This window comes from Colossoma macropomum, unplaced genomic scaffold, assembly GCF_904425465.1.
Source record: "Colossoma macropomum unplaced genomic scaffold, Colossoma_macropomum, whole genome shotgun sequence".
NCBI lineage: Eukaryota > Metazoa > Chordata > Actinopteri > Characiformes > Serrasalmidae > Colossoma > Colossoma macropomum.
In genome coordinates, this window is record NW_023494802.1 from 39,094,588 (window position 1) to 39,115,342 (window position 20,755).

General features: G+C 42.8%; 1 protein-coding gene and 2 long non-coding RNA genes across 4 annotated transcripts in view; 2 read left to right on the forward strand and 1 right to left on the reverse strand.

Annotated features, from left to right (window-relative positions):
- Nucleotides 1-4,359: 4,359 nt before the first annotated feature.
- LOC118822259 lies at nucleotides 4,360-5,242 on the forward strand. The gene is made up of 4 exons (XR_005008436.1): nucleotides 4,360-4,444; nucleotides 4,521-4,598; nucleotides 4,783-4,889; nucleotides 5,144-5,242. It is a non-coding gene; the product is annotated as an uncharacterized LOC118822259 (long non-coding RNA).
- Nucleotides 5,243-8,668: 3,426 nt separating this feature from the next.
- On the forward strand, nucleotides 8,669-9,993 carry LOC118822264. The gene is made up of 4 exons (XR_005008441.1): nucleotides 8,669-8,773; nucleotides 8,850-8,919; nucleotides 9,344-9,450; nucleotides 9,850-9,993. It is a non-coding gene; the product is annotated as an uncharacterized LOC118822264 (long non-coding RNA).
- A 6,817-nt stretch (nucleotides 9,994-16,810) lies between these two features.
- Nucleotides 16,811-20,755, reverse strand: part of LOC118822232 (voltage-gated potassium channel subunit beta-1-like) — a 26,713-nt gene continuing 22,768 nt past the window's right edge. For both annotated transcript variants that reach the window (XM_036591172.1, XM_036591173.1), the window contains exons 11-14: nucleotides 19,290-19,384; nucleotides 18,412-18,532; nucleotides 17,371-17,459; nucleotides 16,811-17,283 (exon numbers count right to left, since the gene is read on the reverse strand). In XM_036591172.1, coding sequence (XP_036447065.1) covers nucleotides 17,194-17,283; nucleotides 17,371-17,459; nucleotides 18,412-18,532; nucleotides 19,290-19,384 — 395 coding nt within the window. In that variant the 3' untranslated portion in view covers nucleotides 16,811-17,193. The remainder of the gene's footprint in view (nucleotides 17,284-17,370; nucleotides 17,460-18,411; nucleotides 18,533-19,289; nucleotides 19,385-20,755) is intronic.

The window sequence follows — 20,755 nt, forward strand, 5'->3', positions numbered from 1 at the left end:
CCAGCCTGATCTCCAGCACCAGCCTGTGGAGGGGCGTTAAATAGCAGCAGTGATGCGGCTCAGGTGTGAGCCTCACCTGGACATTGTTAAGAGGGCTGCTTCACACATAGCTGAGCTGAGCTCTCACAGCACCACCTGCTGGACAATGAAGGCTTCTTCACCGGAGTTCTCAAGCAGGAGCACTGGGTTCTCCAGATAATCTGAAATCTTCCAGTGTTGAGGAGCGCATTTATATGGAATGTTGATGATGAGAAAATAGTGGATATGAAAAGTTTTCTTTGGGGACTATTTTGCCTCACAGCGCCTTGCATATTGTGTGTCCCTCCAACATGAATGGAGTTTAAAGCCAAAATCTTCTCAAAACTATCATAAACAGAGTCTCAGTCATCAGGCAGTGAATTCATAACCATTTCATGTAGTAACTTTCTGTGAGGGAGCTTTTAGAGGTGGACGTCTGGTTCCTATCACCACCACTGTGAACAGTTCTGACGTGGTAAGTTTATCTAGAACAGAGCGTTTCACACCAAACCAATCTGAACCGCTCTGAACCTCTCTGATTACATCTTAACCACTTAGTTATGCAAAGAATTTGCATAATTCTGATATTACATCATTTTAATTGATGGCAAATCAATTTTTTGAGGCATGTATACTACAAAGTAAAGAAGTTGGGTAAATGCTGTGCTTTGAAGTAATAAACAGGTGGGCATTGTGGTGGAAAGGTTCATTGTGGTTGGTGTAGTGTAGTAGGTAACACCTCTGCTTTCTACACTGTGGACTGGGGTTCAATCCCCGCCTGGGTAAGCACCCTACACTACACCAATAAGAGTCCTTGGGCAAGACTCCTAACACTACCTTCGCCTACCTGTGTAAAATGATCAAATTGTAATCTGCTAAAATGCCGTAAATGTGAGAACCTTTTGGTAACCTTTGGGTTTTGGTAAAACCACTCACTGTCTAGCAGTTGGTACTGTGAGTCTAAGGCCTTGTTCAGACATCCAGCCCAAATCTGATGGCATATTCAGATTATATCAGATTGATTTTTCATAATCTGGACAGCAAAAAACATGAAATCTAAATTTTTGCTAATCTGATCTAATCCACATTCGGAGGTGGTTTGAAATGTGACTTTGATCTGGATTTTTACAGATGCGTCTCAGTCTGGACGCTCTCGACACTCAAAGCAGATTTCAAAGTATCTTTTCCGTCACTCACAACACGACAAATAGTGACGATGTCAAATCCAGAGTGATGAAGTGCTGGGATTCAAGAGGAGCTCCCAAGATGATGATGAAGAGAGGTCTGAAGAGTTCGGTGGGCGAGATGATGCTCCTCCATCTCTCCTGCATCCGTGTCTGAAATCCCGTCACCAGCGTAGCTACGTAGTTACAGACATCATTACCACGGCAACCTGTGCAGATAGACTGGTGATGTCTGGACACACAAATCGGATCTGATCACTCCTGAATATCAGTGTGGACAGTTATCTCAAAAGATCCGATTTGAAAAACATCCAATTTGCCTGCAGTCTGAACACAGCCCAAACGTGGTGATTTGCAAAAATCAGATCCATCAGATCCAGATTTTTTTGCTGTCTAGAATATCAAAAATCAATCTAGAAACAATCTGAACATGCCAAATATCAGATTTGGGCTGGACATCTGAACAAGGCCTCAGATCAGCTTTCAGTTCTTGGACCAACCTTCTTAACAATGTCCAGGTGAGACTCACACCTGAGCCGCATCACTGCTACTGATTAATGCCCCTTCTGCAGTGCAGTGTGGAATGGTTCTCTACAGGCTGGGTTTCTGTTGTTCTTCAGTATGGTTCCTCAGCAAGTTTTTGTGGTTTCTCTTTCGATTGCGCTTTTCTCTCATGGTGAGTTCAGCTCTGAGTCTCTGGTATGTTTGTAAGTTGAACAGTTTGGCTGACTTTCTCTTGTTGCAGTGTTTGGGTCTCCAGCTGAGCGTGAGCAGGCAAGTGCAGAGGGGCTTCTCTTATCACAGCTGATAAAGTATAAAGGTATGAGCTTTTTACAGGTTACTGGATTAGTTTAGTTCCCAGCTTCTTGCTCAAATCTTGTTTCCCCTTAAACGGGGCACCTGATGTACCATTCAAGGTTGAACAGAAAAGTAAAGTAAGCCAACTTCAGAATCTAGAAGCTACTCAGTACTCATAGATAATGAGCTGTTACTTCTGTACGTCTGCAGTAAGAACACTTTTCCTGGAGGAAAGGTTGAGGATGCTTGGGATTAGAGGTGGTGTTCGGTAACCTGTCTGAACCTGCACCATGTTGATTTTGTTTACAATGTTTCTGTCCAGAGACCCACAGATCTTCTGCTCTGCCTCACCTGGGGAATGGGGATGAAGGGTCAGGGTCTGGGTCTGGAGATTCTGCAGGCACAGTGGAGCTGACCGGTAGGTGAAAACATGAATGGAAAAGTGAGACTTCAGGCTGGGTTCCCCACTACCAGGCCTGGAGCTGCAACACTACTGGAGTTCAGTGGTTTTGCTAAACCATTGCTCCATGAGCTTTCCTGCTGTTCTTGAACACTAATCTGTGATGGTGCTCCAGCATCTACAGTGAGGAACATCTCTGCTTGAGTAAAGGCTGCTTCTATCTGGAGTTCTGCGTTAATGTTCTTGTTTTTGTCTGACTCTTCCAGGGAACATGGCTGTGCGAGTGAGGATCTCTGTTGATGGCACATCTGAGTAGGTGTGGTGGTGTGCATGAGCTCAGAGGCTCCAACAGCTACATCTAAACATCAACATCTAAATGTATCTTTGTCTCTGAATAAATTTTAGTTTTCCTGAATTACTGTGGCTTTGACTTCTTCTCACCAGATCCCAAAAGAGTGGCTGCTAGATGGGCTGTCTAGAGACTGTGCTGTCAGTCTAGCTCTCACTTTTATTCTCAGGTAGTGGTCATATGTATCCCTTGTCCTAGAGGACTACTTTATTGCAGAGTTTGGTTCCATCCTGCCCCTGCAAAGCTGTCCTCAACACTTACTCATTTGACTCTGCAATTTAGTAATATGATGCTAATTAGCTGGAGCCTTTGTTAGATTGCGGTCAGAACCAGACCCTACAGCAGGGGTGCCTAGCCCTGGAGCCCCACCAATCTAACACCCCTGATGTAGGTAAAGATCTCCAGGAGAGTCTGAATATTAGAACCAGGTGTGTTGGACCTGAACTCTCCAGAGTGGTATATCCCAGAACCATGCTTGGTGAACATTGTTATGGATGCCCTGAAGGGTGCAAGTTTTCATTTCACAGGCAAAATGCTTGCCTGTACTGGTTTAACCAGTTGGTCTTCAAACAATTAGTTTTTTGCTTTGTTGGAATGGAAACTTGCAACCATACTGGCCTTTTCTGAACACATTTGGACAGTGGTCTTTGAGTTCTATCATGCTGAAGAGTTCAGATCATCAGGATAGGCCACCCCAATGCTAACTGAAGGTTCCAGAGTGAGGCCCAAAGAGCCAGACTTTAAGCAGAACAATGGATCAAAATGTGGTGCTGAAATTTTTCAAGGAGATAGAATGCAACATTCTTGACTTGCTGTGACCAAATTGCCCTTTAACCTGAATAAACAAACTACACACACACATTTTCAAAGCCGCTTATCCTTTTGGGTCATTGGGTGGAAGGCAGGATACACCCTGGACAGGTCACAAGTCCATCGCAGGGCAGACAGACACATACATTCACACACTCACACCTAGGGGCAAATATAGCATGTTCAATTTGCCTGACATAAACTACAGCTCTTTCTTTTGATGTAAAATTATTAATTTATTTTGACTACTTTAAATAGTAAAGTGTCTCAATGCATGTTGTTTCAGTCAGGCTGATTAATGATGTAATTTGATTGTTCATCTGGTTTAGTGATGGATCTGGTAGGTTTGTGCTGATTTTGAAAGAGCAGTCAGGTTTGAATTAATCCACAGCTACATATTAAACCTCTGAAGTTACTGGTTTAGCCAAACCTGTGTTAAACTAAGAGTAAACTGCTGTTAAGCCAGTGACTGAGCAATATGCCCTAAGGGTAGTTTTCCCCAGACAGGCTTTAAGCTTAAGTTCTGGATTACAAAGGGTTTTGAATCATGTTTATTTTTGATTGAAAGGAGAATAAAGTCCAGGACTAGGCTTCCCTGTCTGGGAACTGCAGCTCCTTTAATAACTGTACAGTTGTCTCAGATGTTTTGAGGAAACCACTGATTGTCCAGCAGTTTGCACTGTGAGTCTCAGATCAGCTTTCGGGCAACCTTCTTAACAATGTCCAGGTGAGGTGCACACCTGAGCTCCATCACTGCTGCTATTTAAAGACCTTTCTGCACTGCAGTGTAGAGTAGTTCTCTTTAGGCTGGGTATCTGTTGGTCTTCAGTATGGTTCCCCAGAGAGTCATTGTGGGATTTCTTCTGATTGTGCTTGTCTCTAATGGTGAGTTCCCCTCTGAGGTTCTGGTATGTTGCTGGTCTGTATGTTGAGCAGTTTGGCTGATCCTCTCTTGTTGCAGTGTTTGGGTCTCTGGCTGAGCGTGAGCAGGCATGTGCAGAGGGGCTCATCTTAGCGCGGCTGATCAGAAACTACAGAGGTTTGGGCACTTTCACTGTTTACTGGGCTATTATTGCAGCTGTTATACTGTCTTATGGTTGAACTAAAAACTAGAGTAAGAAGCCAGTTTCAGGGCCTACTGCAGTTCTTGAAAGTTACTCAGTGCTTGAGTAACCTGGCTTTACTTGCACTATATTGATCTTGTCTAAACTCTCTCTGTCCAGAGACCAAAGGTGGAGCAAAACAGCTGTTCCAGGGGGATGGAGATGAAGGTTCAGGCTCTGGAGATTCTGCAGACTTGGTAGTGCTAACATGAGATGAAGACCTGAAGGTAAAGTGAGTTTTCTGGCCAGGTTCCTCACTGGCAGGCCTGGTGCTGCAGCACTGCCAGCATTCAGTGGTTCTGCTGATCCAGCACCCCATGAACTGTGGTGCTCTTGTTGGAGCAGAATGAGCCCTAATCTGTGCTGGAGCTGCAGCATCTGCAGAGAGGAATGTGACAGCTTGAGCAAACACTTCATTTGATATTATCCAAGACAGAACATTCTAAAGATGTGAAAGTTTTGCTTTGTCTTGCTGTTCCAGGGAAAGCAGCTGTCCAAGTGAGAATTTGTCAACATCCCATAACCCTGCAGCATCTGAGCATCTGGCTCCAACTGCATGCCTCACTGCTTCTCTGTCTTGGAATAAATGTTTTCCTGAATTGCTGTGGCTTTTTTATTTCTAATTGGAGCCTGCAAGAATTGGTGCTTGTTTGGGCCGTCTTGAGGCTGTGCTGTCAGTCCAGCTCTGACTTTTATTCTTGGGTAGTGGTCATGAATGTAGACCAGGGGTCACAACCTTTGTCCTGGAGGCCTACCTTCCTGCAGAGTTGAATTCCAAATTGCATCTAACATACTGGGCTTGAACATTGATGCATCAGATTCAGCCAGTCACTGTCCTATGAAGAAGTTACTTAGCTGGAGTAGGTTTTAGACTGTGGTTGGAACTAGACCCTGCAGGAAAATGGCTCTCCATGGCCATAGTTGAACACTGGCTGTTGATGTTTTCATCTCACACTACCTAAATTCTTATTAATTAGGTTGAGCTTAACAAGCTTTTTGTGTACTGGGTTGGGTGTGTCAAGTATGAGTTCTTGTGTTTGTTTCTTTTAATTTGAAAATTTGTTACTCATTGTGTTTTGTATGCCCTTCTCCTGGGAAGTTACCTGTTCCATCCACAACTGTATGTGGAGCATGGAGTCTGTGATCCTAGTCTTGGAGATCGACCATATTGGATAGAACAGATCATAGTGGAGAACAGTATCAGATCTTAAGGACCAGGATTGAGCACCCCTGTGTTAACTTAAGCTTCCAGGCTGAGGCCCAAAGAGCCAGACTTTCAGCAGGGCGATGGATGGAAATATGGTGCTGATAGTTTTCAGGAATATAGTAAACAGTGTTATTGGCTAGCCATGGCCAAGTCACCCAGTGTACTGAATAAGCAAATTACAGCACACTGTCTTGGTGTAAAATGATTTTGTTTGAGCAGTGGTTACCTGAAGATCTATGTTCTGTTGTATTTCACATTCAACTTGAAACTAACCCCTCTTTCAGCTAATCAGGGACTTTTGAATATTCAATTAAATGGGTCATGTTCAGTAGATTAAGGTTGGAGCTAAAGTGAGGAAGAAGGGTAGACATCCAGGTGCAGGACTGTTGACCACTGGAGTGTAAGATTTAGGTTCCAAATATCAAAGTTCTCACCAGGATTGTCTTCCAGCTGCCAGGTGTCTTTGACTGGCTCAGAAGTTACCAAAGTCACTTCTTGATGAATCACTAGTTTTCCCTCATCCAGAACAGAATCAGTTTCAGCTCATCAAGGAAGACAGGGGTGCTCATTCCTGGTCCTAGAGCTGTGCCACCCTGCAGAGTTTTGCGTCAGGTAATGCAGGCCTTCAGGAGAGCCAGAAATTACATATGAAGTCTTTGGGGTGGTAGATCTCCAGGTCCCCTGAATTAAGCTCATGGGTTCTCCAGGACTGGCTGTGGGAATCAGAGTTCTTCAGCTGTAAGCTCTTTGAGGCAATTTCACTCTTATTAACTTTGGTTTAGAGTTTAACCTGAGTTTAAGCCTGAGAGGGTCATGTGAGTTCTTAAACACCTTTGCTGTGTCCTCTGAAGCTGCGGCTTAAACTAAAGCCAACACATCTGCCACTGGATACCACTATCTCTGGATTAACTGAGTTTGATCTTAAACCCACTGAAGGCATGTTTTTGCTGAGATTGAAGGCACAATGACTGTAACAGAAGTGACTTTTCTGCTCAGTTTTCTTTAATATCCCATACATAGGCTCATATACCTTCTGTCAAAGTCCTGTACACCTCATGGCATGTTCTAATTAAATGCCACAGTGCTTAATTAAACGCACAATGAGATACCATACTGAACTACAGCAATTGTTAACTGCTGCAGCCTTGATTAATTTTAGGATTTTCACAATGTACTGTTCTTAGAAGCTAAGATGTTCTATATTTAGGTTGTTCCTGTTATTGACTCAATAGGGAAATGTAATGCCATAGTGTTCATCTTAATTTGAACAATTCAAACTGATTTGCAGTCTGGGGTCAGTGTGCGGTACTAAAGCGTTCCAGTTGTGCAAATGAGTATGAGTGTGGGACGCAGAGTGGCTCTTTGAGAAAGCCTGTTCAATACGGCACCACGCTAGAGGCTTCTGGTCAAGTGGATCTTTGAAGTGTCAACAGGCACCAGTGCAGGGGGTAGCCTTGCTCAGCGAGTACCACTCACCTGTAAACCCTACCTCTAGTCATTCAATCCAGTGTCCTTCAGAAAAAAAAAAAGCACACAAAGACTTTGTGTAACTAAGGCCTTGTTCAGACTGCCAGCCCAAATCTGATTTCTGTTGCATCCAGATTGTATCTAGACTGATTTTTGATATTCCGGACAGCAAAATACCACACAAAATCAATTTTTGTGAATCGGATCCAAATCACATTTGGAGGTTTTACATTTTTACAGATGTGTTTCAGTCTGGGCGCTCTAGTCGCTGAAATCGGATGTCAGTGAGCCTTTTGCATAGCCTACAACAGAACAAACAACAATGTTGAAAAACTGGGATTCAAGAAGAGCTCCAAAGATTCATTATTAAGAAGAGAGTTCTGAAGAGTTTGGAGGGTGAGATGATGCTCCTCCATCTCTCCTGCATCTGCGTTTGAAATCCGCATCACCAGCATAGCTACGTAGTTACTGACGCCTACGTTGTTACCAATGGCAACCCATGCAGATAGACTGGTGATGTCTAGATGCACAAATCCGGTCTGATCACTTGCAAATAACAGAGCAGACAGACGACCTAAAAAGAACTGATTTGAGAACCAAATCTAGTTTGCCTGCAGTCTGAACACGGCCTTACATTGCTGTGGTAGATTAGGCCTGAAATAAAATAGGCAGCTATTGTGTGCTGTAAGTGTAAATGAACTGAAGGAAGACCTTTAATTATACATATAGCATGAAATGTCATAATGTATGGAGCATCTGATAAACTTGAAATGAAAGACTTTAAATAGTGAAATGTGTTTCTATTATGTAGTGTTTTGTTTTGGCTGGGCTAATCATGACTTAAGTTTACACTGCATCCAGCTTAGTGGCTATTTAGTGGTGGATCAGGTGGATCTGCTTGTTTTGACAGATAAATCAGGTTTAATTTTACCCACAGCTGCATGTTAAACCCCTTAAATTACCAGTTTGCCAAACCTGTGATAACTGAGACTGTACTGGTGCTAAGCTAATGACAGAGCAATAGCCCCTTAGAGTTGGTATCCCAAACAAGCATTAAGCTTGATTCTACATTACACAGGCTTTTGAATTGTGTTGACTGAAAGGAGAATATAGTCCAGGACTAGGCTTAATCCCTGTCTAGGAAACTGATTACAAACTGCAGCTGATCTAATAACTGTACAGTTGTCTGAGATGTTTTGGTGAAACCACTGATTGCCCAGCAGTTGGCTGATTAGAGTGTCAGATCAGCTTTCGGGCCAACCTTCTTAATGATGTCCAGGTGAGGTGCACACCTGAGCTCCATCACTGCTGCTATTTAAAGACCCTTCTGCACTGCAGTGTAGAGTGGTTCTCTTTAGGCTGGGTAGCTGTTGGTCTTCAGTATGGTTCCCCAGAGAGTCATTGTGGGATTTCTTCTGATTGTGCTTGTCTCTAATGGTGAGTTCCCCTCTGAGGTTCTGGTATGTTGCTGGTCTGTATGTTGAGTAGTTTGGCTGATCCTCTCTTGTTGCAGTGTTTGGGTCTCTGGCTGAGCATGAGCAGGCACGTGCAGAGGGGCTCATCTTAGCCCGGCTGAGGCAGAGGTTTGGGCACTTTCACTGTTTACTGGGCTATTATTGCAGCTGTTATACTGTCTTATGGTTGAACTGAAAATTGAGTCTTAGCCTCTGTGAATATAGAAACTGGATGTTTTAAGGCAGGGGTGCCCAATCCTGGTCCTGGAGATCTACCACCCTGTGGAGTATGGCTCCAGTCCTAATCTATCACACCTGATCCAGCTAAAGAAGGCCTTCAAGTGCATTTGAATATTGCAACATGGTGTGTCGGGTCTGAACTACAGGGTAGTAGACCTCCTAGACCAGGATTGGACACCCATGTTCTATAGAGTGTTTCTCTGCAGTACCTGAGCACTGCAGTAAGAATACTTTGCCTGTAGGATAGTTTTGGTGGTGTTTGGTAACCTGGCCTTGGCACCATGTTGATCTTGTCTTAAATCTTTCTGTCCAGAGAGCAAAGGTGAAGCAAAACAGCTGTTCCAGGGTGATGGAGATGAAGGTTCAGGCTCTGGGGATTCTGCAGAGGTAGTAGTGCTGACATGAGGAGAAAATGTGAAGGTAAAGTGAGACTTCAGGCTGGGTTCCTCACTGCCAGGTCTGGAGCAGCAGCACTGCCAGAGTTCAGTGGTTCTGCTGATCCAACTCTCCGTGAACTGTGTTGCTCTTGTTGGAGCAGGATTAACCCTGATCTGTGCTGGAGCTTCAGCATCTACAGTAAGGAACACCTAAGCTTGAGCAATGGCTCCTTCCCTCTGAAGTTGGAAGTCTTAATCTTTTAAGGACTTGAAGGGTTTAGCTCTTCTGGATTTGGTGCTCCAGCATTGATTAGGGTTTGTCCTGCTCAATCATCTGTGGTGAGAAACATCTACACTTGAAGAAAGGCTGTTTCTATTTGAAGTTATCAGAGCCTCAACCTTCTAAAGGAGTGAAGGGTTTTACTTTGCCTGACTGTTCCAGGGGATTGTGGCTGTCCAAGTGAGTGTCAATGTCCCATAATTCTGCAGCGTCTGAGCATGTGTGGCGGTCGATCTGTGCATGACCTCACAGACTCCACCAGTTCAAAGCCTCCTGGATTCTTCATCCCTGAATAAAACTCGGTTCTCTTGAATGTTGCTGTGGCTTGTGTAGTCTTTATCCAATGCATACAGAAGAATCTACCTGGGGCTGTTTGACGCTAACAGGCTGTCAAGCTTTCATTCTTGTGAGATGACCTTATCTGTAGGTGACCTAATTTGATGGTGATGAGAGGTTTTCACTTCCAGACCTTGAATCCAGTTCCTGATTATTGTATTTGCTGGTAGGTATGATGACTAATTGTATTAAGTTTGTCCAACTCTTTAGTGGACTACAAGCCCAGAAACTGTATTTGAGGACCTCTGGTATAACAGGTTATATGGTTCCCACTAGTGGTCCGGTTATGCTGCATTCATCACATTTATTAAAAACCTTTCAACCAAGAGAAGAGAATACGTTTATTGTTTAGCTGGAACAGTTCTGTAGTGTCTTAATGGGGAAAAGATCACTTTACCCTCAGCAAGCAAACCTTAGCCATTTTGGTGATGTGCAGAGATTTAAAGTAAACTCTGCTTGTATGGCAGCGCTTCAAGTTCAGGATGTGTTTACATTTTTATATTCTGTCTTAGTTTTGATGTAAACTTTAAGCAGTGGTGGACAGTAAGTCAATGTAACTGGTTACTGTACCTAAGGAGGTTTTCCATTTTGAGTGACTTTTTACTTTTGCTCCACTACATTTCAAAGTCAAATATCTTATGTGAAAAATCTGTCTTTCCTTTTAGTTTGTGTGTATAAAAACATGTCAAAACAAAAGAAGTGCGACGCAAGAACACCAATCAGGGCACAGCGGTCACTTTGTTTTGAGCTTGTTTTGACCTGTTGGTCATACCGACCCAGTGCAGCACACGGTTCAACATCAGTGCAGCAGTGTAAAATTTTGGGAGAGTCTATTCAACATAAATGATGAACTAACCTAACTTTGTGTAAATAGACCACAATATAGAAATATGTACTTATATGCAGTTGTGACTGATGTCTTTTTTCTGAATTTATACAAACACTTTCATTTTATAGTAAATTAGTTTTGTCTAGTATGTTTATGAACAGAGACCTACAGATGCAGTTTAGTAAAGGAAACTAATTTGTGAATCTGAGTTTAAAGCAAGTTTTTATTAAACTTAAACTTGTAACTAAAATCTTTGTAAAAAGTGATTTCAGAGCCACTTGGTTCTACCTAATGGAAATTATTTGCCTTCAGTGTTTTGTGCTTATAATTTTTTTTTATTAATGACATTCTGTTAAAAGATTGGTTTACCAAGAGTGACACTGGAGTAAGACAGGTAGATAGAACTTTATTGATCCCAGAGGGAAATTGCAGTGTTTCAGTAGCAAGACATATAATTGCACATACACTTACATATACTATGCAGAAAAATAGAAAATAGACATAAATCTAGACGAGTTAAAGTACAAGAGAAAAAAAATAAAGTATATTTATGTATATAGTTACATGGCATATGAGACAGATTTGTTGTATTTACATGACAGCAGGCACTGAGTGGTATGAGGTAAACTAAAAGCAAATATTATGGACATAACTAACTCTGAGTTGCATCAATATTATAGTGTAAAGTGCATAGTCAAAGTGTCATTACAGTAATAGTTGTGACATATTGCACATTCTGTATTAACAGGAGAGCTAATATAGTGATGTGGTTCAGCTCAGTTCACACAGCAGGAGATCAGTGCCGTCTCTGCAGTAAGGAGACTCGCTGTAGAGCTGTATATCAGTGAGTAAGAAAGATCTCACACGGCTCTTTAACACAGCACAGTTGTAACAGTCTGCACTGATTAGGCTTCTCTGTTTATCCAGTGTAACATGCAGGTGTTGTCCAAGATGGCTAACAGCTTGTTGAGCATCCTCTGTTCTGGTGACAAGGCAGGTTTGGAATTCCTAAAGTCCAGCACCGTCTCCTTAGTCTTACTGATGTTTAGCTGCAGCTGGTTCAGCTTACACCAGTCAACAAAGTCTTTCACCAGCTTCCTGTATTCCTCTTCCTGTCCATTCCTCATGCACCCCACAATGGCCGTGTCATCAGAGAATTTTTGCAGATGACACGACTCTGTGTTGTACCTGAAGTCAGAGGTGTACAGATTGAACAGGAGTGGAGCTAACACAGTCCACTGGGGTCCCCAACACTGCACACAGCCTTGTCTGAGACACAGCCCTGCAGTCGCACATACTGGGGTCGTCCAGTCAGATAGTCCATTATCCATGAGATGACAGATTCATCCACTTGCATCAGCCGTAGCTTCTCCCCTAAAAGCACAGGCTGTATGGTGTTGAATGCACTGGAGAAATCGAAGAACATGATCCTCACAGTGCTGCCTGATGTGTCCAGGTGAGAGTATGTTCTGTCCAGCAGGTAGAAAACTGCATCATCCACTCCAATGCCATCCTGATTTGCAAACTGTAGAGGGTCAAGAGCTGTTTTGAGGTCTCAGATGAGCATCAGCCTTTCAAGTGTCTTTATTAAGTGGGATGTCAGTGCAACCAGTCGGTAATCATTCAGTGCTGTCGGTTGTCTTTTCTTGGGGGCAGAAACCACACAAGATGATTTCCACATAACTGGGACTCTCTTCAGGCTGCAGCTCAGACTGAAGATGTGCTGAAGAATTCCACACAGCTGCTCCGCGCACAGTTTCAGCACCCTGGGTTCAATGACATCAGGTCCCGCTGCTTCGCTCTGCTTGAGTTTGTTCAGTTCAATCTTCACCTGATTAGCAATGAATGTATAATCACTGGACATTCCAGTTCTGGGGGGAGGGTGAGATGTGTCCATTGCAGACAGTGGTTGCTGATGGTCACAGTAGATCAGGAGAGGAGCCATCGTCAAACCGCACAAAGAACTGGTTTAACTCATTCGCCCATTCACGCTTTCCCTCTGCTGGAATAGGGCTGCCTTGGTTGGAGCCAGTGATGTCTTTTAGGCCTCTCCACACATCACGTGTTATTCAGCTCTAGTTTGTTTTTCAGCTTGGAGCTGTACTCCTTTTTTGGCCATTTTTATTTGAGGTTTTGAGCTCTTTTTGTACCTCTTCAGTTCCTCCCTGTTTCCTGCCATAAATGCTCTTTTCTTCTGGTTCAGCAGAGACTTTGTCACACCTTGCAGTCCACAAACTGGTTGAAAGTGGGCAGACATGATGAGAGGGTAACATGATTGAAGTCCCCAGACACTGCGATGAATGCACTAGAGCTCTGGTTTTGCACCTTCGCGATGGTCAAGTGGATGACGTCACATGCAGCGTCCGCAATAGCAGAAGGTGGAATGAAGCAGAGTCTTGTTATAAAACTGATAATAGGACATCAGTCATAATTAATCTTTTAGTACTTTTACTTTTGATACTTAAGTACATTTGAAGGCAAATACTTTTGTACTTTTACTCAAGTGGAGGTCTAAAGGGAGGAACTTTTACTGGAGTAATATTTTACCTTGGGTATCTCTACTTTAACGCAAGTACATGACTTGTGTACTTCGTCCACCACTGACTTTAGGTATAACAATTTTAATATATTGAATGGATTTATCATGTTTGGTATCAGCTAATTCACTCTTTATGAAGATATGATGTGGAAATGTGAATGAGGTTAGAAGATAATGTTTAAATTGACTATCCTGTTTGTGTAAATTTCAAACCTTGACCGTCTATGGCTTTTAGTGGTCTGGATCTGGGTTTAGGTTAATGTATAAATGGAGAGATCAAGGCGTGAAATACAGGGGGTCTGGGATCTCCAATTAATCTATTGGGCCCCCTGAATGTCTGTGAAGCCATTGTTTATCTGCTTCCCCCACAATCAGCTTCTGTCTTTGGTGTTTTTAACTAACTAGAGCTGCAGCACTGCTCTGCCTCAGGGTGGCGCTGTAGCAGACTGGTTCACCCAGTTGGTCCTTCATGGTCTAGAAACTGTAACTCTGCCCGGATTCCTCTGAAAAACTTTACAATGAGCTGCAGCAGATCTGTAAATCTGAAAACTCGCCCAGTTTCCCCAGAGTTTGGAGTGAAGAGTGACTGTTCCTCATTTCTCACACTGAAGACAGAAGAGGAGACGAGGAAGATCTCAGTTACTGTGAGGAAGAGCGCAGAACCGCACTAGAACAGAGACTCTACAGAAGAGGAGACGAGGAAGATCTCAGTTACTGTAAGGAAGAGCGCAGAACTGCACTAGAACAGAGACTCTACAGAAGAGGAGACGAGGAAGATCTCAGTTACTGTGAGGAAGAGCGCAGAACCGCACTAGAACAGAGACTCTACAGAAGAGGAGACGAGGAAGATCTCAGTTAATGTGAGGAAGAGCGCAGAACCGCACTAGAACAGAGACTCTACAGAAGAGGAGACGAGGAAGATCTCAGTTACTGTGAGGAAGAGCGCAGAACCGCACTAGAACAGAGACTTTACTGAAGAACAGCTCTGCCTTCTACGTTGTAGACTGTGGTTCAGTCCCTGCCTGGGTAAACCAATATACCAATATGAGTCCTTGGGCAAGACTCCTAACACTACTTTCACCTCCCTGTGTAAAATGATCACATTGTAAGTCACTCTGAGTACGAGTGTCTGTCAAATGCTGTAAATGCAAAATGTATATCATGTAAGTATGTGTACAGGTGATTGTTAGCGATGCAACTTCCTCTTTCCACACTTACTAGATCTGGTGTAATTTATCTATTTCAGTTGTGAGGAAGCTCCGTTGTGTTGAGTTATACCTGAGCACAACTTCTCCAGGACTCACTCTGGGAACCAGGGGATCAGCTCAAACCATCAGCAGAGGTGTGAACTTTCAGGTTTAAGGAAGCTGTTGGAACATAATCCGGCAGAGGATCTTACCTATCTGAGCATGAATGATCGACCTCTGGCTTCTCTGGTTACAGAGGGATAAATAAGCACTGGGACAAGAATTTTCATCTCAGTCCAGTTTTTATTGTCATGCAGGTTCAGCTACAGGATTCAATACAACTGTAATGTTCAGACTCTGAGCTCTCAGTGTACCCCATCAGATATTAAACACACACAGGGAACATTCAGCTAACGCTGCACTTCACTAGCACATCACTCAGAATATAAGATACATAGTCCAACAGTCTGAGAGCGCAGGTGAAAATGCTGCTATTTTATATTACTTTAATACATTTTTACTTCAAATTATATTACCAGCATGACAATCTGAGCGAAAAGTAGAATCTTACCAAATTTTAACACGAATTTCAGAACTTCTTAGTATTCTTAGTTTGTCCCTCTTTTACTTTAAAGATGCTTGAGCTCCACAAGTTTGCGCAAAAGCCTCTAATGAGCAGATCAAATCCACATGAAAGTCATTGGAACACAAGCTTCACTGGAAGATATCAGACTAAAAAATTCCGACCTTTTTGTTCAAAGGCCTTAAATACGGTCAATATCACAAAGTTAAAATAATGATTAAGAAATAGTGCAGAATCTTCAGGATTCCTTCGTTTTTCCATGTAATGACTTTTAATTTTCACAATTGTAAAACTGTGTTTTTTATTCATGCAAGTGGACGCGTAACCATTTCCAATTCACTGTAGAGCTGTAACTTAGCTCGTTTGAAAGTGTCTCATGTTTTCTGAAGTGGGGCCGAAGGTACCCCATCACCAATCAACTTATCTCAACTTCTTCATAATGCTAACATTTCCAGAGTGCAGTTTGAGCCTAGCATGTTTTTAGCATGTGGCATTATTAGCATGGTATGTTACAGCCTGTGTAAACAGTAAGTGGTGCAAACCTTCACCCACAGCCCAAAGCCTACAACTACCTACATCTACACACACTATCCACTAGAGGGCAGTATTTTTCAGTAGTATCAATGAATCTAAAACAACCTACAATATCTATAACAATAACGTGACTTGCATGCTAGCAGAACTAATTAGCATGATCTCTCTGCAGCTCCATGCAATGCTTACAGACCTCCTAGCATTTAGCCACTGCTGGCCATATTAGCGTATTTTAGTCAGGCTGCTTACATAGAGATTCTACACATTTACAGGTTTTACACATGTATAGTATCCATTCATTCAGATATTTGTTTTTTGTTTCTTTGTTTTATTCATCTTTTTGCATAGAAATGTCAACATGGCTAACAGTTCTTGTATCAGCAAATGGCCCTCAGCCACTGTTAGCCACATTAACATGTTTTATTCAGACTGCACCCTATAGGTTCCTCTGAGGTTTGGTACACTTACAGTGTAGTCTCATGCACACACATTATCCACTAGGGGGCAGGGTTGCTTTGCTTAAAAGAGCCAGTATCATGACTAAGAGTGACTGCATGCTAGCAGGGCTAGTTAGAATGAACTTACACACACAGTGCTAAAGGGCCTCCTAGCATTCAGCCACTGTTAGCTGCATTAGCATATTTGGTCAAAGCATTCCTTTGAAGGTTCCTCTGAGGTTTAATACATTTCTACAGTTGAATGCATATCTGCTCGACTGTTAAAGGGTTAGTGTTTGTGGATCTATTCTGATCTAGAATACAGCAGCACGGTTCAGTCACGTCACTCCACTCCACAGATTTAAAACCCTGATGCCTACAAAGCTGAATACGGTCCAGCCCCTCCCTACTTGATGGGAATGGTCAAAACTCGAACTGTACCTCGAACCCTTCGAGCTTCAAGTACAGCTCAGCTCGACTCGCCATCCTTCAAGACGTGTGGAAGAGGAGCATCTGGACTCTCCTCTGTCCTGGAGTCCAGGTGGTGGAACCAATTCCACTGGCTGTCCGAACAGCAGAGTCTCTCGTGGTCTTCAAACACAGACTGAAGACCGTCTCTTTGTGGAGCACTTAAGTGAGCACTGAGTTTAGTACCTATTGAAATGTATGTGTTGCTCGTGTGTTGTGTTTAACTCTGTATCTTTTTGTGTTTCGGCTCTGGCTTTTGTTTTCGGGCAGTGTTTGAGCTGAAGGGTACATTCTCAGAGTGGACAACAAAGCCCTTCCGTAAGTCGCCCTGGATAAGAGTGTCTACTGAATGCCGTAAACATAAATAATTTGCATAAATGTGATGATGTCTGGATGATCATAATAAACAGATACACATATATTACTGTAAGCTCTTATATTATCACAGTGAAGTTAGTTTAAAGGAGAAGACTGAGTCTCTCTCCTCCCTGATGAAATTTCTCTCTCTATTCCTCTCTCTCTCCCTCTCCCTCTCCCTCTCTCTCTTTCTCTCTCTCTCTCTCTCTCTCTCTCTCTCTCTCTCTCTCTCTCTTTTAGCGGCGTGTTTCTTTCTTGGACTGTGGCGTGTTTCCCAGAACAGAGTCCATCTGCGCAACGAGGTCAGGAGTTAAAAGAGACAGAACCTGACAGAGAGAGAGAGAGAGAGAGAGAGAGAAGCGTTAACACCTGTATGAACACATGTGGATATGTTTTAAGTATATGTGTGTTACCTTGATGGCTCCGAGGTTCTCGAGTAACTGTTCTGTGCTTGAAACGCCGAGCAGAACACAGCTCACTCCCTCACTCCTCATGCACCATGCTGAAGGCGGGAGGGGGAAATCAGAGCTTCAGAAAGTTTCTAATGACTGAAATCCTGATAGAATACATTGAATTAAGAGTGGAGAAATGATGGAGGTAAATAAAGAACTAAGAAAGAGAGAAAGATGAGGAAAGAATGCCTGCATGAAAGGTGAGGATTAGTTCCTGTTCCTGTCCGGACAGTGAATTTAATATGGCTGTAATCTGGGCCACATCCAGCTTTTTCCTGTAGCCCATATATTGCATAGCATGATGGAGCACAGTCGAAACAGATGTGGTAGCTGGAACCCGTATATTGTTTGTCACTGGCGTACTCTTACTGAATAACCAATACAACTCCAGCAGGCTACGCTGATGACATCACCATGACTCATAAATGGCAGTCCGCACTGATGACATCATGGTAGTCTATAAGATACAGGCGGCACTGATGACATCAAAGTAGCCCATAAGTGGTGTAGGTACACTGACGACATCACAACAGTCCAATATGCTAATACACAATGTTCCACCGTGTAAGTTAAAGGGGAAGTTATAAACTTTAAACTTTGATATTACATAATTGATTGGTCTGATCAATAAGAAGCCCAATCAGCCGCCTCCTCTGTGGTACGAAGAACAGAACCAGGTTTGTTTGCAGTTTGATAAACTGTCCCTCAGTCATCACTGTGAGCTCAGAGGAAATCATCGCTGTGTAAAACCCTTAATATCCACTTTGAGCTCAGCAGCTGTCATTCATCCATTTTAGAACAGAAAGGCTCTAAAATGACTGGAATAAAAGCTCTTTACATCAACTTACATTCAGTTTGAAGAAGACTGTTGCCTCGTGCTGTAAAGCTTGAGGCAACAGTAAATAAATAAAAATGACATCTGTCTCGCATTTTCGATTTATTGATGTATTTTGACCCTGACGACGTTCAGAAGGTGGTTATGTATGAGGTGTGTTTATGTACCTATAGCGAGCTGAGCGGCGGTGCAGCCCAGTCGCTCTGCCACAGTGTTTATCTCCTTAATCTTCATCATCTGCCTCCGACCTTCATCACTCTGAACCTTCTCCTTCAGCCACTCGTACCCCTGCAGACACACACACACACACACACACACACACCACTGTCAGAGCCTGATTACATCTTGCATTTCGCGTCCGGATCATATCTGGATAAACTTTAGACAGACTCTGTTTTCACTTTCACCTGCCAGCATCTCCTTCACGTCATGGTATACAGATATTAAAATCACGTTCTGTTTATGTTTGTGTTAAATGCGGTCAGATCCGTCTCTGGTCCTCCGAATGTGGTTTGAGTGATCTGATCATTATGCGCTCACAGGGCGTCCTGGGGTTTGTTCACATCTGGCTTTTCATGCAGTGAAATCCAAATGTGATCTGATCACCAAAAACACGTTACTGCAGGGTATAAACAGGCCGACGCAGTGGGGTCCAGAAGTCTCATAGAACTTTAAAAATCTGGGAATGTTTTAAATGAATCCTGAAAATAAACAACAGAAAGACCTCTCTCTCTATTTAAACTGAAGCAGGTGTGTGGAGTTCATGATGTTGAGGTGTTCGTACTAAAAGGTCAGTGTTTTTAGTCTGATCTCTTCCAGTGAAGCTCTATGAACATTTATGTAGAGTTATGTCAGTAGTTACGATAAGCTAAGATAATGCACACATTTCCTCTGTGAAAAGATTATTTAAGGTGGACAGCTGGAACCACTGTTGAACCTCTGAGGCTACATTTACACTGTTTGTACCTTGAAGAACAAAAATGTACCTCTACAGAACTCTTATTCCTGACAGTGCAGTCTATACAGTTCTGTATTTCACACCGACCTTCAGAGCGGCGCGGGACGTGTCCGGCACTCCGTCGCAGTATTTTCCTGTGATCAGGCCGCAGGCTAAAGGAGACCAGGTCATCACTCCTACACCTGCACACAGACACTCAGTCACACCTGAGACTGGAGACTCTACAGGGTCACTGCACCGAGAGCTCCACTGCAGCTCCAGACGCATTCTGACCACATGATCTCACAGTTATGGGCCGTGTGTGTAATGAATACACTTCTTGTTCTCATGCATATCATCACTGACCAAAAACAACAAGCATTTCCAGTTTTTGCCATTTTTATTTTTTGACATTGAGCTCAGCAGCTGGTCTTTACGTTGTGAGAAAACTTCATGATGCATAAAACAGCAGAAAGGCTCCAAAACTGCTTGTAACAGAATCTCCTTACATTAACTTACGTTGAAGTTAAGATCGTTTTCTCCCTCTCCTGTAAAGTTACCATTCATTAGAGATGCTTGTTTTTCTTTGCACAGCGTTGATGTGGATTTGAGGGAAGATCTTAGAGAAAGTGGGTGGAGCTATTACACATCTGGCTGCCTACATGTTCAGCACGATTTATGACAGTTTGAGCCGCGGCTGCCAGTCTGGCACCTATTTTGTTCCCCTTTTAAAAGCAGATGCACAGTGGTGTCAGACTTGCTGTTGGGAGACTTTAACAGCAGCTTTTGTAGCCAAACAGAGACCGAAGCCTCAAACATGAGCTGAAAGCACATTTAGCACAAGAAGAACACGGTTTAAACTCTCCGGATCAGATGTACGAGAGAGAAGACGCAGCGCAGAACAAGCAATATTTCACCCCAATTCAATGTTTTGGTTTCTTCTTTTAAACTATATATCAGTGTGTGAGCTCTCAGCTTTTTATCTACTTATCAAATATATTATTATACAAAATTATATGTAAGTATTCTTGGCTTATACTGACGAGCATGCAGAAAGAGATTTGGCCTGTACTTATACTTGTACACACACATACTTGTACATATTTATATACTATATACTATATATACGTAAATGTAAACTAGTTGTGTTGACAAAGTTTACTCTTCTTACAGCTAAAGAGTACTGAAAAGTACACATTTGTACACTAAAGTGGGCCAATTTAATCCCAAGAAGTACTGAAATAGTACACTTACAAGTAAACTGCTAGTACACAGATATTAGTATACTTACTACGTAAAGTATCCTTAGGAAATATACTTGAACTTTACTATTTATTTTTTGTATGGGAAGCCTGTCATTAACACATGGGTGTAGCGTTAGTTTGGATGGCAGATAAAAAGCAACATTTCTTTAGCTCGCTTGTTCTGCCTGTGTTCCTGATTGTACTCTGGATGCTAAAGAGCCGGACCAGAGGAATTCTGGGTTGGGGTTTGGAGGGCCCCTGTTAGCGGGAGAACAGTTTGTCCCCAGATATGCGTTCCCGTTATGAGTTCTGACCCACGAACCTAGCCTT